The 20,337-nt window shown below is 32.1% G+C and overlaps 1 protein-coding gene across 3 annotated transcripts in view; it reads right to left on the bottom strand.

Annotated features, from left to right (window-relative positions):
* Positions 1-20,337, bottom strand: part of LOC114330085 (b(0,+)-type amino acid transporter 1) — a 156,146-nt gene that overhangs the window by 21,140 nt on the left and 114,669 nt on the right. For all 3 annotated transcript variants that reach the window (XM_028279398.2, XM_028279400.2, XM_028279397.2), the window contains exons 7-8: positions 14,605-14,832; positions 12,760-13,006 (exon numbers count right to left, since the gene is read on the bottom strand). In XM_028279398.2, coding sequence (XP_028135199.1) covers positions 12,760-13,006; positions 14,605-14,832 — 475 coding nt within the window. The remainder of the gene's footprint in view (positions 1-12,759; positions 13,007-14,604; positions 14,833-20,337) is intronic.

Genomic DNA, 20,337 nt, shown 5'->3' with positions numbered 1-20,337 from the left:
CCATTCTCGTCATATGTCCGAACCACGATAACTGTTTCGTTTCAAGTCTGTCTAAGGTCCTTCCAATACCGCACCTTTTACGTATGTCTTCATTTCTTATACGATCACGTCTGGTCACCCCGGATACCGCACGTAAATATCGCATTTCGCATGCTTGAATTTTACTACGGATGTTGTCATTCATTGTCCACGTTTCACTACCGTAGAGTAGCACCGGCTCGTATACAGTTTGGAACACTTTCATTTTTGTTTTCAGGCTTACTTCTTTCTTCCTAATAAAACTTTTATTTAGCGCATAGTACAATTTTGTTGCACTCATTACGCTGCTGTTTATTTCTGGTTCTATATTTCCTTGTCCATTCATTGTTGATCCTAAATACTTGAAGTCCTCTACTTGTGTAATAGTCTCATTATTCAGCTTTACATTTATATTTTCTTGAGTTTTCGATATTACTAAAGCTTCTGTTTTTTCAATATTTATTTTCATCCCAAATTTCTTAAAGGCTTCATTCCAAACATTTACATTCACTTGCAAGTCTTTTTCTGATTTTGCCACAATTACCAGGTCATCGGCATATATCAACTCTGACACGTGAACTTGTTGAAGTTTATACACCCCTACCCTAGTTCTTTTTACCTTACCCCTGCATTCTTTTGCAATTTCGTCCATTAGAGTGATGAATAACAAAGGACTCAGAACACCACCTTGTCTTACACCTGTCCTTGTGTAGAATTCTAGAGATGAGCGATTTTTCGTTCTTACATTATTACGTGTACATTTATATATACTCTTTATTGCTTGGATTAACTTCGGTTTCACATTTCTACGGTTTAATATTTCCCAGATCTTGTTACGTGTCGCCCGATCAAATGCTTTTTCCAAGTCCACAAAACATAGAAACAACTTACTGTTATGTTGTAGGGCTTTTTCTGATAACTGTCTCACCGTGAATATGAGATCGGTTGTACCTCGCCCTGGCCTAAAGCCGCATTGGCTGTCATCCAGTGTGGCCTCGATATTTTCTCGCAGCTTTTTCTCTAGTATTATTTCGTAGATTTTACTAGCAACTACCAACAATGATATTCCCCTGTAGTTAGAACACTTATGTTTATCACCTTTTTTGTGTAATGGTAGAATAGTGGCCAAGAGTCCAGTCTCTAGGTATGAATCCGGTATGCCAGCAGCTCCTTATGATTTTTCATAGTAACTGTAATCCTTCTCTTTCCATATATTAATTAGCTCAGCCTTAATATTATCGTGTACTGCAGCCTTGCCATTTTTTAATTTTAAAATTGCTTCCCTATATTCTTCGTTATGTTATGTCATCATTATCTTGCTGTTCATTTAAATTGTACTCCTCCCTGTCATTTTCTATTTGGTTGTTGTCTGCCATTAATAATTCCATAAAATGTTCTCGCCATCTTTCGGTAATCTCTTCATTTTTTAATAATATGTTATATGTTACCATCTTTGTCCTCTAAACCTGTTACTCCGTTTGATTTCTTTTGTCTTAGATTTTTTAGGGTCCTATAGAGCAACTTCGCGTTACCCTTACTATCACTTTCCATTTTATTTCCAAATTCTTCCCATTGACGATTCTTAGCTTCTTTAATTTTATTTTTAACCATTATTCTCTGTTCCTTATATTCTTGATAATTACCTTCACTTTTATTACTTATATACTTTTTCCACAATTTTTTCTTCTTCTTTTCTTCTTATATTCACTATTATGTTCAAATATAGAACGTCCTGATTCACTTTTTGTATCTTCAAATAATGTTTTCAAGTCTTTTATAGGTGAAGTTCCTGCATTCTTATTATGTATTTTCAATGGCGACAACCCGACTATAACACTCCTTTGAAATTTACACTGAACTGAATACCTTTACTTCTGATTTTGATGCGAGTCTGTCTTGATGCATTATTCAGTTTTTGAGGTAAAGCTGGTTGTTTTAATTCAGGTCCTGGTTGAACTAAGTTTGTGAAACTAGGATCACATTGTCACTTATCATCATTGTCCACTAGAACAGACTTATATGTAGAAGCAGCATCTTAAAAAAGAGGCCGTTTAACTCTTTTAAGGGCTGCTTTCCTCATGGGCTGAGAAAAAGTTCGATTTATGTCTGGTTAACAATCAAATATGTGCGGGACAACACCTGACTTAATAATTTTGGGACCACCCATAATCTTGAATTTATATGGTTATCTATGTCTTGTTCCAACTGCAACAAATAAACAAGTACATTTCATGAAACGACAACTACCTAATATTTTTTCTTGAAATAGAAAATTTCTTATTTATTAGGTACCTAATTAGATAAATACTCACATCGAAATGATCCTCACAGACATAAAGACCTTTGCTACTTTGTGAAATATCCTTTTTATCTCGCCTTTAGCCATTTCAGTCGACGTTTTGGTTCTACTGGTAGTGTAAAAAAATATTTGTTGGATGTTCTGACAGTTGTGCTTTGGCGTTCCGGCACTATATAGTACTTATATTGCGCAGATTTGTTTTCTATTTTGATACACTAAATACAATAATATAAACACCGAGCAAACAAGACAGTTATTCGACACGCACAACTAGCAATGGCAAAATGCATTCAATGCAATAGCTCACCGAACGGGTGGACGAGAACGCAGTGGTTGGTGACGTCAGACCCCAGCTCGCGCTTTTGAAGTTGTTTGAAACGGAAATTTTGGGCTCGGAACTATTATCAGTTGTTGTACTTACACTATTCATTGTTAAGACGTAATATTTTGAATATAACATTTTTAAACATAAATTAACAATTTTATGCAAAAATATTTTTATGTGCAAGTTCCCTATTACAGGGTGAATTGAAGTGACCACCCCGACTTAGCCGGTTGTCTCCAATAGACGCCGTAGTCTGCGTACAGCGCGTATTGGAGACCACCGCCTTCATCAATCAGCCAATCGCGTCCACTGCTGGACATGGGCCTCCCTCAGTTATTTCCAGTGTTCTCTACACTGGGCCGCTTCTAGCCAGTTTCCCGCTACTCTTTTTATATCGTCGGTCCATCTAGTCGACCACCACTGCTTTAAAAATGATTCATTTGGGTTGTAGAAATAACATTTAGACTTACAATGTGCTTTATTCAACCAAAAAGACGACCGGTTTTGGACACTACAATTTACTATACATCTTCAGGTCTCCCGAAGGGGAGATTCCTTCATAGAGTGATTAACAAAAATAGTGGTTCTCAAATGTCTTAGTGAAAAAGTTTTTTTTCTCCGTATTACTTAAAAGCCCCCAGATGTAGTGCAATTTGCCATTTTTAAACTTAAGTTTGTGTAGGGTCTTGCTTAATGCGTGACCCGTTTTTTCTGTGTTTATATCTGTTTGTCTGTTTCTAATTTTATCCAGATAACCTCACAATTATGTTGTTCCACAATATATTAAAAACAGATGGCTTTAATTCTATTTTATTTCTTTACAAAACCACCTTATATACTATCCACATCTGGAACATTTCTTATTCCACTTATTGACCCATATTACATCACGGTCATTTAACAAAAAGATTTCAATAAATAAATAAATAACACATATGTGTTTTTTCATTTTAAATGCAGATTTCATCTTTAAAAATTATGAGTAAATTTAGCATAAAATAATTTTAGACCTTTTCAACATTCTTTAATAGTAATTAAACGCCATGTTTAAAATTTCTGAAAGCATTTTAGGTAGGTACATAATGTCCTAAAAAGGTTTGGTCGGAGGTTCCAAGGAGGTTTTGGTCGGCCGTCCCAAGGAGGTTTTTGTCGGCCGTCCCAAGGAGTTTGGTCGGATGTCCTGGTTACGGATGGTATTGTAACATCGGACCTCCCAAGGATGTCCCAGGACTTGCAACGTGCGTCCTCAGGGCATAAGAATGTCCTAAGGGTTCGTCACTGGTACGTCCCAGGGAAGCACCTGTGGTGTTTAGGATATATCTCTAAAATATACCTCTACAACATATAAAAATATATTTATAAAAACAACATCACTTAGGACAAACAATTCACATCAATTCTTAAATTTTAAAAACAATAGTTTGCATCCAAACCTCAAGACATTCCACTTTTTAGATTTTGTAATGAGGTTGAAAACCACTAGACAGCACCATAGTATAAATGAGCGCTTAATACTGGTCTATGTTACTATATTTATTATGCAATTTATTATTCTATTTGGGAAATAAGCCACAATTCAAGTTAGGAATTCAATTTATTATTTATTTGACGTTTCGACTTCCACTTAGGAAATCGTTATCAAAATACTATAAGTAGGTACACTAATCACAAAAAGTATCGCATAATTTTTGAAACAGAAAAAGAGTTTAAAAATAGTTTTACCTTTTTTGCAGAATGTTAATACTCGTCTATCGTCTTCTTTAGGTGTCTACAAACCCATAACATTTCAAGTCGAAGCTTGTTTTTGCAGAAAAAAAAACAGTAAACAAAACGTTAAAATATAATATTTATTTTGGACATTATTTGTGTTCGAGGATTTGATCTTGTGCTTGAGTTTTAGATGAGGAGGTGCGTTCTTATAAAAAATGAGTAATATAACATCAGAACAAAAAGCCCAAACTGTAGCCTTAATTCGAGATGGACAATCGCAGTAATATCTTGCTGATGTTATGAGAATCCACCAATCCTGCGTTTCAAGTGCTTTAAGAAGGTATAGAGAAATTGGAGAACACACAAGAAGACCAGTTCCAGGACTTCTCAGGTGCACGAACCCCGCAGATGAACGTTATTTACATCTACAGACTTTGCATACACATGATGTTACAGCTAGACAACTGCGAAATGGTCTTTCCATATCCCGTGTCCCGTAATGTTCGGTTCGTAAAGTGTCAATTTGGTTAGAAACAGACTAAGGGAATTTGGTATCAGAGCTAGAATGCCTGCTACTACTCCACTGTTAACGAGTGCACACCGTATTGGGACCGTGCAAGTTCGGAAAAGCGACACCTGGTTTCATAGCTCAGCAACTTTTTTCGCACTTTTAATTGTATTAGTCAATTGCATTAGTCCTGGTTGCTGGATAATTGTCAAGGCCACAGCCCAAAAAAGTTATAAGAAGAAAAATTAAGACTGAGGTTATGTTATTAAAAGGTAAACAATTGTATGTAGTAAATAAAATTAATTATTAATGCAGTACTGCAAGCAAAATACAATTATTTAAATTTACTTTTATATAATAATTGCTTATCATATGAATATTGTGGAGCAACATATAATTTTTCTTCTTCAATGACAGTAGGTATGAAATATACGTCAGTTTGACAATTTCAATTGATAATATTAATTATTTCAGAAAGTTTCAAGATTTCTCCAATATTTGCGCACGAACGTTTCTCGTATCCCCTTCAAGTATTTGCACACCGCGAATAGCACGTTTAAGTTTTGCACCAGAACATATGTCGATTGGGATATTAACGACTGGACTAATATTCTTTTTACTGATGAGTCAATATTTGCACTTTGTTGCATCCCACAGACACTTTGCACTGTCGGATCTACAAAGTGCCATTCTTGACTCATCAATAAAAAAAATATTAGTCCAGTCATTAATATCCCAATCAACATGTCCTGGTGCAAAACTTAAACATGCCATACGATGTGCCCTCGTTAACAATGGAGCAGTATTAGGCATTCTGGCTCTGATTCCAAATTCCCTTAATCTGTTTTTAACCGAATTGGCACTTATTCGTACATTATGAGCTGTGGAAAGATCATTTAGCAGTTGTCTAGCTGTCACATAATGTGTACGTAAAGTCTGCAGATGCAAATAACGTTCATCTGCCGGGTTCGTGCACCTGGGACATCCTGGAACTGGTCTTCTTGTGCATCCTCCACTTTCTCTATACCTTCTTAAAGCTCTTGAAACGCTGGGTTGGTGGATTCCCATAACATCAGAAAGACATAACGTCAGTTTCTGACGTTATATTACTCATTTTTTGTAAGAACGCACCTCCTCATTGAAAACTAAATGGACATAAATGTCCAAAATAAATATTCTCCTTTAACAACGTTTTGTTTACTGTTTGTTTTTCCGAAAAAAATATGCTTTAACTTAAAATGTTATGGGTTTATAGACACCTAAAAGAGACTATACAGGGTGATTGATTAGTAGGGTAAAGCTCAATAGCTCCGCTATAGTAATAGATAGCAATAAAAGTTAATAACAAAAATTGTAGCCACCTTTGAGCTTCACATTACAAAATTAGTTAGAATGTTACAGGGTGTTCGATAACACAGTGGCAGACCTAACTTATGTTTTTTTAAATGGAACACCCTATATTTTATTTTATATTCGAAATCCTGTTAACTTCTCCATCACAAAAATATAAAGGTTTGTAATGTCATACAGGGTATTTACAAAGTTATAACCAATTTTGTATGAAAATCGTAACAAGTTCAACTCCATGTATAAATAAAAATAAGCACAACAGCAATGGTTTATTAATGCCATATTTTTTTATTTATTGTCAAAATTTTTAAGAATTATTGATATTGCTAATTTTCTGTATATCAAATACAGGGTGAGTCAAAACGCAAGTACATTATTTTCTCAGTAATGTTAAATGGAACACCCTATATTTTATATTATTATTGAAAAGTAACATTAACGTACTTTAATTTTTATATAACATTCCCTATGCCCAAATTTATTAGTTTTCGAGATATTTTCATTTTTCAGAGCAAATTATTTTAGGTGTTTAAATTTATCTAAATTTTAAGGAAGCCATGACTGAATTGACAATTGAAGATTACCGATTATCAATCCGGTAATCAATGTAAAACTGTAGCAAATAAAGAAATAAAAATAATTTATTTAAATAAAAACACAACCACTACATGCAACATTTTTGAAACAATTAAAAACTATCTTTTTATGTAAATGCAACAAATAAGCAAAGAAAATTAGTAATAAATTTTACAAAAAAACACACAAACACAAAATAAAATATTTTGTGAAGAAAATTAAACACTACTTTTGTATGTAAATGTAACAATGTAACGAATAAAGAACGAAACATAATTTATCAGTAATACATTTTGCAAAAAACATGTTTGAAAAAATTAGAAGCTCCTTTAAATAAACTATTTTTAATATTTAATTACATAAGGTGTTCAAAATTATCTCCTAACACATTTATGTACGCCTAAAAACGATCATCGAATGAGCGACTTACTCTACGACGGATTGTAAATTAACACATCGAAATACACTTTGTATTATATTTTTCATCTCATCCCTTGTTGTTGGAGGTATTTTATAAACTTCATTATTAACGTAACCCCAAAAAAATCAGTCCAGTTTATTAAATTCTGGTGATTTGGGTGGCCACGCTACTGTCCATTGAAAAATGAAAATATCTCGAAAACTAATAAATTTAGACATAGGGAATGTTATCTAAAAATTAAAGTACGGTAATGGTACTTTTCAATAGTGATATAAAATACAGGGTGTTCCATTTAAAATTACTGAGAAAATAATGTACTTGCGTTTTGAGTCACCCTGTATTTGATATAAAGAAAATTAGCAATATCGACCATTCTTGAAAATTTTGACAATATGTACGTTAAAAAATATGGCATTAATAAACCATTGTTGTTTTGCTTATTTTTATTTATACAGGGAGTTGAACTTGTTACGATTTTCATATAAAATTGGTTATAACTTTGTAAATACCCTGTATAACATAACAAACCTTTTAGACAAGGCGGAAACGGCGGGTTCGTTGGGAAAAATATTCCCATGAGATATTTTTGCATAATCACATTCGTGAGACATCCCAGAATAAGGTTCAAGAAGTCGCCCACGTGAAAAGTGGGCCAATTTTTTTTTAACAATTTTTTTTTAATCAAATTGCAAAAATCAATATTTCTGGCCCGGACTATTTTTTTAGGTTTTTTGGATCATTCTGGACAAAAAAGCTCTCTTATAATTTTTCTCTAAAGTTGATCTTTTTCGAGTTATAAGCAATTTAAAATTTGAAAAACGCGAAAATGGCCATTTTTAAGACTTAATAATTCGGTTAAAAATTATTATTATGAAAGTCAGAAAGTGACTAAATCAAAGTTTAAAGTCGCCGCTACATGATCCTGAAGAAATCTGTCATTAATTCACTACTAAGCTGTTATTTTTAATTAATATCTATGAGCGGTTAGATCGTATAGACGCCGCTGGAAATGTGAGTGCGAGTAAGATGCACAATTGGACTGCTGGAATGGCTTCTCTCTCGCACTCAGAATTTACAGCGGCCGCACACGTGCACGGCCATAGCCACCTTTACTTTACAAGCCATGAAGTTGAAACTTGGCAACATCTAAGCGTAGACCGGTTAATTCTGAGAGTTCTCATTTATTTTTAAGTGTTTTTAAATAATATTCACTGTATTTACAGAAAAACTCAAACATTTTACAATATTTCGTGCTCCAAATTATAAAGAATATTAAAAGGTATGTATTAAGATGATTTTAGTTCAATAGAATATATTTTTATATAATATATTTTATAGTATAATATATTTTTATATAAACTTACGTGCATATAGAAATGCGTCCACTTAAAATTTTTGTCATTTTTGATGTCTTATATTTACTAAACCTGTTGGCCGATTCAAGTGATTTTTTTAATATGTTATAGCCTGAAATTGGGACTATAAATAGTCCCAATCTTGAAAAATTATTTTTGCAGCACAACTGTCACCTGAAGCTGTTATCATGTTTGGTAATGAAAAGTTTACAACATGAAGGCTTTCATTTAAATTTTGAATTTGAGTGTGAATGTGGGGAAAATGCCTTCAAAGTTTATTCTGCTATTATAAAAATTATGTGTAATATTGTTTTAAATAATTATACAAAAAACAAAAATAGCAGCCATCAAAGTGATGAATTTTCAAAAAAGTATAAAAAGAAAAGTAATGCTAAGGGGAATAACAAAAAAAGAAAGTTATCGACTCTAAACCCCAACACTTCACATCAAACCATGTGAGAAATTGTTGTTATAGTTATTTCTAGCGATATTTGTATATAATTTAAAATAAGATATTATTTATTTAAAATAAAGTATTTTACATATATTCTTGTTATTGGTTTTTTTTTGTATAATAATAATAATATATTAAAACCCAACTATAGACTCTGGTTTTCTTAATAACATTCTGTTTTGTTTTGATTAATTCGCTTATGTTGGATAATAAAAAAAGTTAGCTACTTTAACAACTGGATTTTTGTTCTTTATCAATTCAGGGTGTTTCTAAATAAGTGCGAAAAACTTTAAAGGGAAAGGAACAAAATGCAAAAGTTTGACGTCTGTCAAAATTTTCAGTGTATTTTAAACGCAATCATTTTTTTCGAATCCTGAGAAAACTAATAAGTATTTTTGAAAAATTTAAACGCTGAATGAAAGATTACTTTATTACCGAGGGCCGAAAGTCCCTTAGAATGAATGAAAAGTTGTTTTTGAATGACATATTTGAAACTAAAAATCACACTAAATTTTCTTAATTTTTCGCCCCTGTAACTTATTAAAATAAACATAGAAGTTTTCAGGGACTTTCGGCCCTCGGTCCTAACGTAATCTTTCACTCTGCGTTTAAATTTTTGAAAAATACTCATTAGTTTTCTTAGGATTCGAAAAAAATTAATCCCATGTATATTCTTGTTATTGGTTTTTTTTTTGTATAATAAACGTTACTTACAAGGAAGTACTTTTAATTTTATTTTGTACAAACTTCTAATTAATAATATTTTCTTGTTCGACTCAAAAAATACTATAAATTTTACCAGAATTTCTACTTTAAAATTGTGTTTTCAAAAGCGGTAGTCCGAAAGTCGGACTACGCACGTCATCAATTGCGATGTTGCCTTTTTCTCTTCATGGCTTGTTAAGTAAAGGTGGCTATGGCACGGCGCTTATTATAATTACTTAAAAATAACAGCTTAGTAATAAAATAATGACAAAAATTTCTTCAGGAGCTTGTAGGGGAGGCTTTAAACTTTGATTTAGTCATATATTGACTTTCATAATAATAACTTTTAACCGAGTTATTAAGCCTTGAAAACCGCCATTTTTCGTTTTTTTCAATTTTAAATTGCTTATAAGTCGAAAACGATTAACTTTAGAGAAAAATTATAAGAGACCTTTTTTGTCCAGAATGGTCCAAAAAATTAAAGAAAAAATTGTTCGGGCCAAAAATATTGATTCTTGCAATTTGATTAAAAAAAAATTGTTAAAAAAAAATTGGCCCACTTTTCACGTGGGCGACTTCTTGAACCTTATTCTGGGATATCTCACGAATGTGATTATGCAAAAAGATCTCATGGGAATATTTTTCCCTTCGAACCCGCCGTTTTCGCCTTGTCTATTTATATTTTTGTGATGGAGAATTTAACAGGATTTCGAATTTAAAATAAAATATAGGGTGTTCCATTTAAAAAACATAAGTTTGGTCTGCCACTGTGTTATCGAACACCCTGTAACATTCTAACTAATTTTGTAATGTGAAGCTCAAACCCACATAACAATGATGTTCGCATCATGTTCTAAGCATATACTACCAACATTCGTCGGAGTATATTCTTTTTAGTATATGTGTAGTACAAGCATAGCATCTACCTTAAAAAACATTCTAAATTTCATGTTCTTTGCATATACTTCAAAGTATATTCTCGTACCGAATATACTAAGTATATTCGTGTACGTAGGATCTCGGAATATTCGTAAAAGTTTATTCTTAGAATATACCTTTATCGAATATTCTTAACACATACTTATAAGTAGATACTTTTAAAATATCTTAAAAATAATTTGTATGTATAGGAAGTATAATATTAGCCTTATAGATTATCAACTTCGTTATTTTTTAGAATACATAATTAATAAAATTTATTTATGTAGGTAGTATTGGACGAATTTCATTTCAAAATTGTTGTAGGGTAAAAAAGTTTAAACATTAATTGTATTAACGTTTACATATATACTATTAAAAATTCGTTTTCATAATTGAAATGACTTTACCGTTTCGAGTTTATCATGAATCATTAGTATTTTTACATCCTTGGAATTTGAATTTAGGTACATTCAATTCAATAGGCCATTTCGCAGAACCAAAACGTGCCAAACTGCACAACCAAAGCAACCAAAGGCTTTGGCGTTGCCAACCGTCGAGTAAGCTTTTTCCGTCAACTTACCTTAAAAATTCCCACTTTTATAAAAAAAAACTTCCCTCCTGTTTACAAAATCTGAGAAGATATGTTGAATTATTTTCAAATATTTTGAATTTTTCTTAATATTTTACAATTTGGACTGGAACAATAATTCCCTTTTGAGTTAACTTTTTCCCTTTATCACCTTTTATGTTGAAAATTCCCGCAAAAAGGGAAATTTCTCTCCGTTTGGCAACACTGACCACCGATTTTGTTATTCCACAATACATTCATAACCCCCCCACCCATCATATTCTGACCATTTCTATTCTTACCTGAATGGATCAGGGATAGGAAAAAACCGTAAAATATGAAAAAGAAAACAGGCATTATTTCAGTATTTGTATCATCTATGGATCTATGCAGTGTTAAGGATGAAGGCGAATGATGTAGTACTAGGACTAAAGAACATACATAATCTGTTTATTTTGTTTGCGGTGCTTCAAAATACATATAATCTATTTTGATAACTCAATATTACTTAAATAGGTAAGTACATATAAGTATTATATAAATTTTAGTTACTCATTATGCATAGTTTAGTTTAGCTAAATATTATATAATGATCTATATAAATAACTAAAATTTATAAATATGTACTTACTTTTTAAGTAATATTGTAGAATGTAGGTACTAACTACATTCTCATTTGCAATTAAAATATGTAAATAGATATTTGGTAGAACCAGTAGAACCTAAGATGAGATTAGGTGATGCTGAAAACATACTTCTAAGCAATATAGCACTTGATAGCACTTTCTTAGAATATTCTTAAAAATATAATATTCTTCCCATACAAAGATGTGCGGTAGTACGTTCTTAGTATATAAATAGAAGGTTTATAGCACTTCCTTGGAATATTCTAAAAAGTACCTTCTTGGTATAAACTAAAAAGATGTGCGGTAGTATGTTCTAAGTATACACATAGAAGGTTTATAGCACGTCCTTGGAATGTTCTAAAAAGAACATTCTTGGTATATACTGAAAAGAAGTGCGGTAGTACATTCTAAGTATATACATAGAACGTTTAAGTACTGTAATGTAGTATATACTCAGTATCTGCTCTGCACATTCGCAATGGTAATTACGCACATTCTCAGTATATACTTTTTCTGAAAAGTATGTTCTATGAATCTACTAAGAACATGAAATTGTTATGTGGGAAGGTGGCTACAATTTTTGTTATTAACTTTTATTGCTATCTATTACTATAGCGGAGCTATTGAGCTTTACCCTACTAATTAATCACCCTTTAGGCGAGTATTATAACATTCTGCTAAAAATTAAAAAATATTTTCAAAATTTTTTTCTGTTTCAAAAAGTATGCGATACATTTTGTGATTAGTGTATTTTGATAACGATTTCCGAAGTGGAATTCAAACGTCAAATAAATTAAATTTCCAACTTAAATTGTGGTTTAATCCCAAATAAAATACATAGTAGATTGTAAGTCTGGATTTTATTTCTACAACCCATTTGAAATTAACTAACATATTCATCATTGTAAAAATTAATTTCTTACTTTATAAGGTCTTCGAGCATCCTTCATGGTTGTCCTCATAACGATTAGTGATACCATAGCCACTCCGTAAAAGAACCATATCAAAAAACTGGCGAATTCGATCAACTCTAAAATTTCGCCAGTGGAAATAAATAAAAATGATATAAAACCTTGTAGAACAACAGCTGGTGCAGGTGTTAGTCTTTTGTAGTGAACGTATGATAAACTCTCGAGCATAAATCCATCTTGTCCGGATACGTAGCATAATCTAAAAAAATAAATGCATATTTTTCTTTATAATTCGTAATTATTAATGTTCTTAGGCTATGGAAAAGAGAAAGGGAGCACAAGAGACGCGCAGTGGTTCCAAATTCTAAAAACGTGGTCATGAAGTAAAAGAGTCCCTATCTAGGGATTTTCATATTTACAGTTGTTTTCTCATACTGTCGTAGAGTCGTAATACGCAGGTATAATGATTAGACCGGGTGTATTCTTATTCATAGCTTAGGGACGAATAAGCCATGTGCGACGTTATTTTGGCCGACAGTGAAAGTGAAAAAGAACGAGTATATTGAAAAAGCTGTAAAATGTTTTGTAGTTTATCAATTTTATCGCTGTAAAGCAGATTCTTCTTTTTTACGTTTGCATTAATATAAGATATAAGTTGTCTCAAGACACAAAATTTGTTAATGAATAGACAATAAAAATATACCTACCTGAATCAAAATTTAGTAAAGATGCATTCAAAAAGTGCAGAGTTCTGCTACTAATGTTTATTAATCTCAAAATGTACAGTAAGAAGATACAGAATCACATTTGTTTAGCTACCTTTAATTGCCTATACATTGATGGCACTTATTTGAATAGAAAAGTGTGAAATGACGCATATTAGATAATTCTGGTGGTTGTTGAGTAAGTACATATGTATTGGCGGTTGTAAAATTTGGAAAAAAGATTGCTTTCTGATTGATATTTTCAATTTGTTTCCGCCATTTTGTTTTAAAAAGAACAGAATGTCAGATTCGTAATCAGCGATGCACGATGGCAAAAGAGTACGAAAGTAATTCCGAAGTGTATGAAAATATACAGAGTTGTATTCGAGTAACAAAACCAGCTATATTTTCTGCTTCAAGTTCGCAGCTTTTCTTTGCAATCTTTTGATGCTATACGCAGAAACTCCTGAAAATGCAACACAAACATCTCCGATTATTTACTATTCTTTTTATAGATTCTTTATCCAATTACTTCAAAATTTATTGCTTCAATTTATCTTGTTAATCCATTTTTAGTTTAAATGAACAATTTCAAGATTCAAAATCACTATTATATTAAAAGGTTAGATTTTACACAAAATTTGTCAACGTCGCGAATCGCTTAACAGTGAAACCACGTGATACTATTCGCAAAAACAACGAAACGGTTCTCGATCAACTGGAACTGAGCGCTCTGTACTGGCTCTGTACCACCGAACAACGTTGTTCGGTGTCTGTACCACCTCTGTACTCTGTGCCATAATTTGAAATTTGCTATGGAGCATTTCACGTTCAGAATAGAACCGATAGAACATTGCGGAGATAGCCCCATGTATTTCTAACGGACGATAGAAGCGCGCTGATGCCACGCCGTACTGACTAGAATGAATCGTATATCGGCAGTCTAGTATCCACCCGTGCGCGATAGGTTTGGCAACACTGATCTCCGTAAGCGTAACGCTCTATTCTAAACGTGAAACAAAGATTAGTGCGGACATCATATTCACGTCTATTAGTATTCTGGTTCACCTTGTAAGCTATTTTCTGTGAACTGTAACTATTATTGAAATACATTCAAATTTATTATGTTTGCTGTAATAAGAAGTTTAGTTACCTTGTTACTCCAAATTGTAAACTAAGGGCACATCCAAACGTACTGAGAGCAACACCTATTGGTATGATAATGGAAAACTTTCCAAGAATTCTTTCGCCGAATGTTACAGCAACTGCTTGCGCGTTTATCATCTCACTAGGAGTTAACACAGTCATATAAGAAATATTCATAAAAACGTACAAAATTGTTACCAAAGGAACAGCTATATAAATGCTTCTTGGAATATTGCTGAAAGGGATAGTGATTTATTAAATAAAATATAGCATAGGTACACTACGTTCAGTTTTCAATTAGATATACGGACTTAAAATGACAACACTGCCGGCTTCCCACATACCATAATTAAATAAGCAATGCTTTATTATTATTATTATTTATAGAAACGTAAACATTAACAGTGTATGCGACAGCATAGAGTCATTGGAGTATCAATTTCATCTGCAAAATAGAGGTGGCTATTTCGTTTAGTTTCTAAATATTCTTGGAAAATCGTGATTGCTTAAATTATTCATTAATTAAATTAATAGATTACAATAATTTATATACTATGCAACAAAAACTAATAATCAAGAAAATTAGTCCAGAAAGCCACTGCGCATCCGCTAGGAAGAATATTCCGATTCGGATTTGTTGCACAGTCTTACTAAAAAAGGACCCATTTTAACAAATTTGCATGTAGCCAGGACCAAAAGTGAGTTAAAACGTGTTTTTTTTTTGTTTTTTTTGTTTTTTTCCTAAATTTATTTTTTTTAATGGAACAAAGTTTTTTTTAGGTTTTTTGGATCATTCCAAACAGAAAATGTTTTTAGTGACTTTTTTCTGAAGTTGATAGTTTTTGACATATAAGCGATTAAAAATTGAAAAATTGCGCAATCGGCCATTTTTAACCTTTAAAAACTATGTGAAAAACTTAAAATTTGAATGTTCCCAAGGTAGGTAGATATTCTTTAAACATCGATTGATGAAATTCCGAAGAGTTTTTGCAATACAGTATTCAAAACTCCTTTGTTTTTTAATTTCTAATCACACGTGCGCGACACTATTTTCCACCGTTGCATGTGTATGTGTATACAGTATGGTGAAAATGAAAGTAATAAGCTCGTTATTTCGTAAACCGGCGACTTTAAGGAAAAAACCCGAAACAGGCCGATTTTTATTTTTAAGTTATGATATTGTGGCATATATTGTATACTAGTGACGTCATCCGTCTGGACGTGATGACGTAATCGATGATTTTTTTTAAATGAGAATAGGGGTCGTGTGGTAGCTCATTTGAAAGGTTCTTCAATTCTCTATTTAGTAATGTAAACATTTACATAATTATTTATACAGGGTGTCCAAAAAATTGATATTAAATTAAATTATTAGACAAAAAAGAAGTAGAAGGACACCCTGTATAAATAATTATATAAAAGTTTATATTACTGAATAGAGAATTGAAGAACCTTTCAAATGAGCTAGCACACGATCCCTATTCTTATTTAAAAAAAATCATCGATTACGTCATCACGCCCAGATGGATCACGTCACTAGTATACCATATATGCCACAATATCATTACATAAAAATCGACCTGTTTCGGGATTTTCCTTAAAGTCGCCCGTTTACGAAATAACGAATTTATTCCTTTCATTTGCACCATACTGTCGGTGGAAAATAGTGTCGCGCACGCTTGATTAGCAATTAAAAAACAAAGGAGTTTTGAATATTGTATTGCAAAAAACTCTTCGGGGTTTAGAATAGAATAGAAATATGCTTTATTGTCACTGAAAATTTTTACAATTTTATGGACAAAGCTTACATACAGTCAAAAGAAAAACAATATAAATAACAAATAACAACTACAATTTTTACTAAAATTAGATAAATCGTCAATAATATACATAGGCCAGGGTAATAAGACAAAAATATACCCTGTTCGTGACACTCGAGCAGCCAGGGTACTGAAGCGTTTTTTCGAAAAGTAATACCTATAGGAACAAATTTTAACCATTTCCTGCGTAGGATCTGGCGGCCATTTTTATTTATAAACAATTAACTGTCAAAAAATGGCATTTTTCCCTTTTTTTTTCAAATCAATGGAAAACAGTGAAACTTATGATTTTTTTAGTACAAATATCTTTGATATTATGGAAAAAGCTTTAAAATAACATATTACAAAGTTTGATATACTCATTTATTGTTAATATAATTGCGAAAAAAGGTCTGAATTGCAAAAAAAAATATTTTCGCAATAACTGCTGTAAAAATTAGTGTACAGGTTTGAAATTTTTGTCAAATGAGGGTTCTTTGTTGCTTAATATGTGATAAAAATTTCAAAGCGATTCATTCAATTGTTTAAATTTTATTCGAATTGTTTATCTCAGTGAGCATTTTTTTTGCACTAACATAAGTCAGAAAAAAATGACGTTAGAACCATTCCACAGGTGTCAAATGGAAGAGCATGAACTATATTTTCAACTTGGTTTAAAAAAAGCGAATAAAAAATGCATTTATTAGCAATAAATAATTATGCAAAAGTATCGTAAATCATTCCTTATAAACTTTTTGAATAACTTTTTCCAAAAAAATTAACTTTTACCCTGTTTTAAGTGCACAATTACCAAGTAATGTTATTTATATCATAATTGATAAAAAATTGTAATAAATATATATAATTTCTTATATAACAAAATAAAAAGTTTATAAGGAAAGATTTACGATACTTTTGCATGATTATTTATTACTACTAAATGCATTTTTTATTCGCTTTTTTTAAACCAAGTTGAAAATATAGCTCATGCTCTTTCATTTGACACCTGTGGAATGGTTCTAACGTCATTTTTTTCTGACTTATGTTATTGTAAAAAAAATGCTCTCTGGGATAAACAATTTGAATAAAATTTAAACAATTGAATGAATCGCTTTGAAATTTTTATCACATATTAAGCACCAAGGAACCCTTATATGACAAAAATTTCAAAGCTATACACTAATTTTTACAATAGATATTGCGAAATTAATTTTTTTTGCAATTCCGACCTTTTTTCGCAATTATATTAACAATAAATGAGTATATCAAACTTTGTAATACGTCATTTTAAAGCTTTTTAGATAACCTCAAAGATATTTGTACTAAAAAAACCATAAGTTTCACTGTTTTCCATTGATTTGAAAAAAAAAGGGAAAAATGCCATTTTTTGACACTTAATTGTTTATAAATAAAAATGGCTGCCAGATCCTACGCAGGAAATAGTTACAATTTGCTCTTACAGGTATTACCTGTCGATAAAACGCTTCAGTACCCTGGCTGCTCGAGTGTCATGGAAAAAACCTTATTACCCTGGACTAACAGTATAAGATATAAAAGCCAAGACAAAAACAATTGATTGCAAAATATATATAAATTGCAAATTGAACATACAACAAATAAAATAAAATAGGTACAACATAAGGAACTGACAAGTTTATGCTACTGCGTATGGAACCCAATTTTCTTAGTTATTCATTAAGAAATTCTTCTATTGAATAATGTGGTCTTTTGGATAGATAGGCTTTTGTCATTTTACGGAACTTAGGGAAAGATGTTGCAGATTTAAGTTGTAACGGAAGATGATTGTACAGTTTCTTTGCGGAATATAATATAGATTTCTTTACTAACTCAGTGGATGGAATCGGTAAATAAATATCAAAGATTGAATTTCTGGTGGAGTAAAGATGATTGGGCCTTGATGGAAAGACATGAAGGTGTTTACGAATTAAACAAACCGTTTCTAGAATATATAAAGATGGAAGTGTTAAAATTTCGTGATCTCTGAAGTAACTTCTGCAATGTGTAGATCTTCTGAGACCAAACAAATATCTTATTGCTCTTTTTTGCAATCTAAAAATGACATCAAATTGAGCAGCTGTACTAGAACCCCAAAAAGGAAGACCATATCGAAGATGAGACTCGAACAACGAAAAATATGTTATTTTAGAAGATGCTAAATTGATTTCCCTTGAGACAGATCGTATTGCATAGCAAGCTGAGGCGAGTTTCTTACTTAACGAATCGATATGAAGGGACCATTTGAGGTTGCTGTCTAAAAAAATACCAAGAAATTTTACAGAATCAACGGTACTGATCTGGCTGTTATTAAGAGGCAAAGGTTGAAGAGCTCCTTTATAGGATAATGCTACTGTTTTATTTACGTTAAAAGAGAGTAAATTAGAGTCAGACCAGGTCTTAATCGTCAGTAGATCCGAAGTTATAGTTTCATGAAGAGATGCAATAGTTGAGTGGCTCCAAGTGATACTGGTATCATTAGCAAAAAGAAAAATTTTCCCATTGATTTTTAAATTAGTGATGTCATTTATAAAGATAAGGAACAGTATAGGACCCAATACTGAACTTTGTGGTACTCCACATACGATGTTTTTGAGACTAGAGTCAGTATCATTTGCTCTAACTAGTTGTTTCCGATTATTCAAGTAGGATTGGAACCAATTCAAAGAAATACCTCGAATTCCATAGAAATTTAGTTTTGTAATCAAGATGTCGTAATTTGAGTGCGGTCCTGAACTTAGTAGATTAAGCACACCGAAATTTAGTCTCGAAGTTTTCCATTGTTTTACTATAGTAAATCTTTAAATTAATTATAAGAAACATAATCAGTAGTTTGGTTATTAGTGGTGATTTGATTGCCGTAAGTACTTTTATCAATATTTTTACGGTTTCATCAAAATCTTACAGAATAACAAATTTCAATACAGCCATACAGTTTTGTGAATTCAAAGGCGATTAACAAAAACTTGTTTTTGCCTTTAATATCTTCGATAAGTTAAAGACTTTGTAATTAACAGAGTCGTACTGACCCATTAAAATATAATGAAACGAAACAAGAAAATTAAAAATTAAAAGTATTTAACAATTTTACCGATGGCTGGTACTTCTGACTACAGGGGTCCTCCAATGTTACCCGATCAACAAACACCATCTTATTCTACAATTACCAAACAAAAAGCAGCTACATTCCCTTTGAAAGACCAAGCCGTTATTATCCCAGCAGTAGACACACTAAAATTAGAAGACTACGTTACAGCAGTAGGATCACTAGTACAGCCCAAAAATGTACTTTTTTCGTCAAGAATTTCTAACGCCAGAATCTGCATCTACCTCTCCAGCAAAGAAGTTGTTGATACTTTTTTAACAGACCACGGAGGTATAAAAATAGGAGATAATGTTATTAGAGCGAGAAGACTAGTCACTCCTGCTAAAAGGTTACTGTTATCTAGTGTCTGTCCGTCTATTCCTCATCACATCGTTGAAAAATATCTTGCTGAAAATGGCTTTCATCTTATTTCACCGATGACTTTCTTAAGAGCGGGAATTCAAGACCCTCAATATAGTCACGTATTAAGCTTCCGTAGACAGGTGTACTATACACCTGACGACAATCTTGTTATTCCTGAATCAATTCTCATTGACTTCGATAATACATCGTACCGAATCTATCTTGCTGATGGACTCACCTGCTATCTCTGTCATCAATCTGGTCATATCGCCTCAACATGTACCAATATGGCCATCCAACCAAACCCGTCCATACCTACATCCCAAACTGACCAAGACTCTATTTCTTCCTTTAATGCAACAGCTGAAAACAACAATGACTCTGTTCAGAATCAAACAGAAAACACTCGTGAAGTAATGGATTCCCAAGAACTCCCTACAGAAACTACTATACCGAAACGTTCTCATTCTGAAATATC

The sequence above is a fragment of the Diabrotica virgifera genome, chromosome 2 (assembly GCF_917563875.1).
Source record: "Diabrotica virgifera virgifera chromosome 2, PGI_DIABVI_V3a".
NCBI classification, from domain to species: Eukaryota; Metazoa; Arthropoda; class Insecta; order Coleoptera; family Chrysomelidae; genus Diabrotica; species Diabrotica virgifera.
Note: the sequence above shows the minus strand (reverse complement) of the source record. Positions and strands in the feature narration are given on the sequence as shown.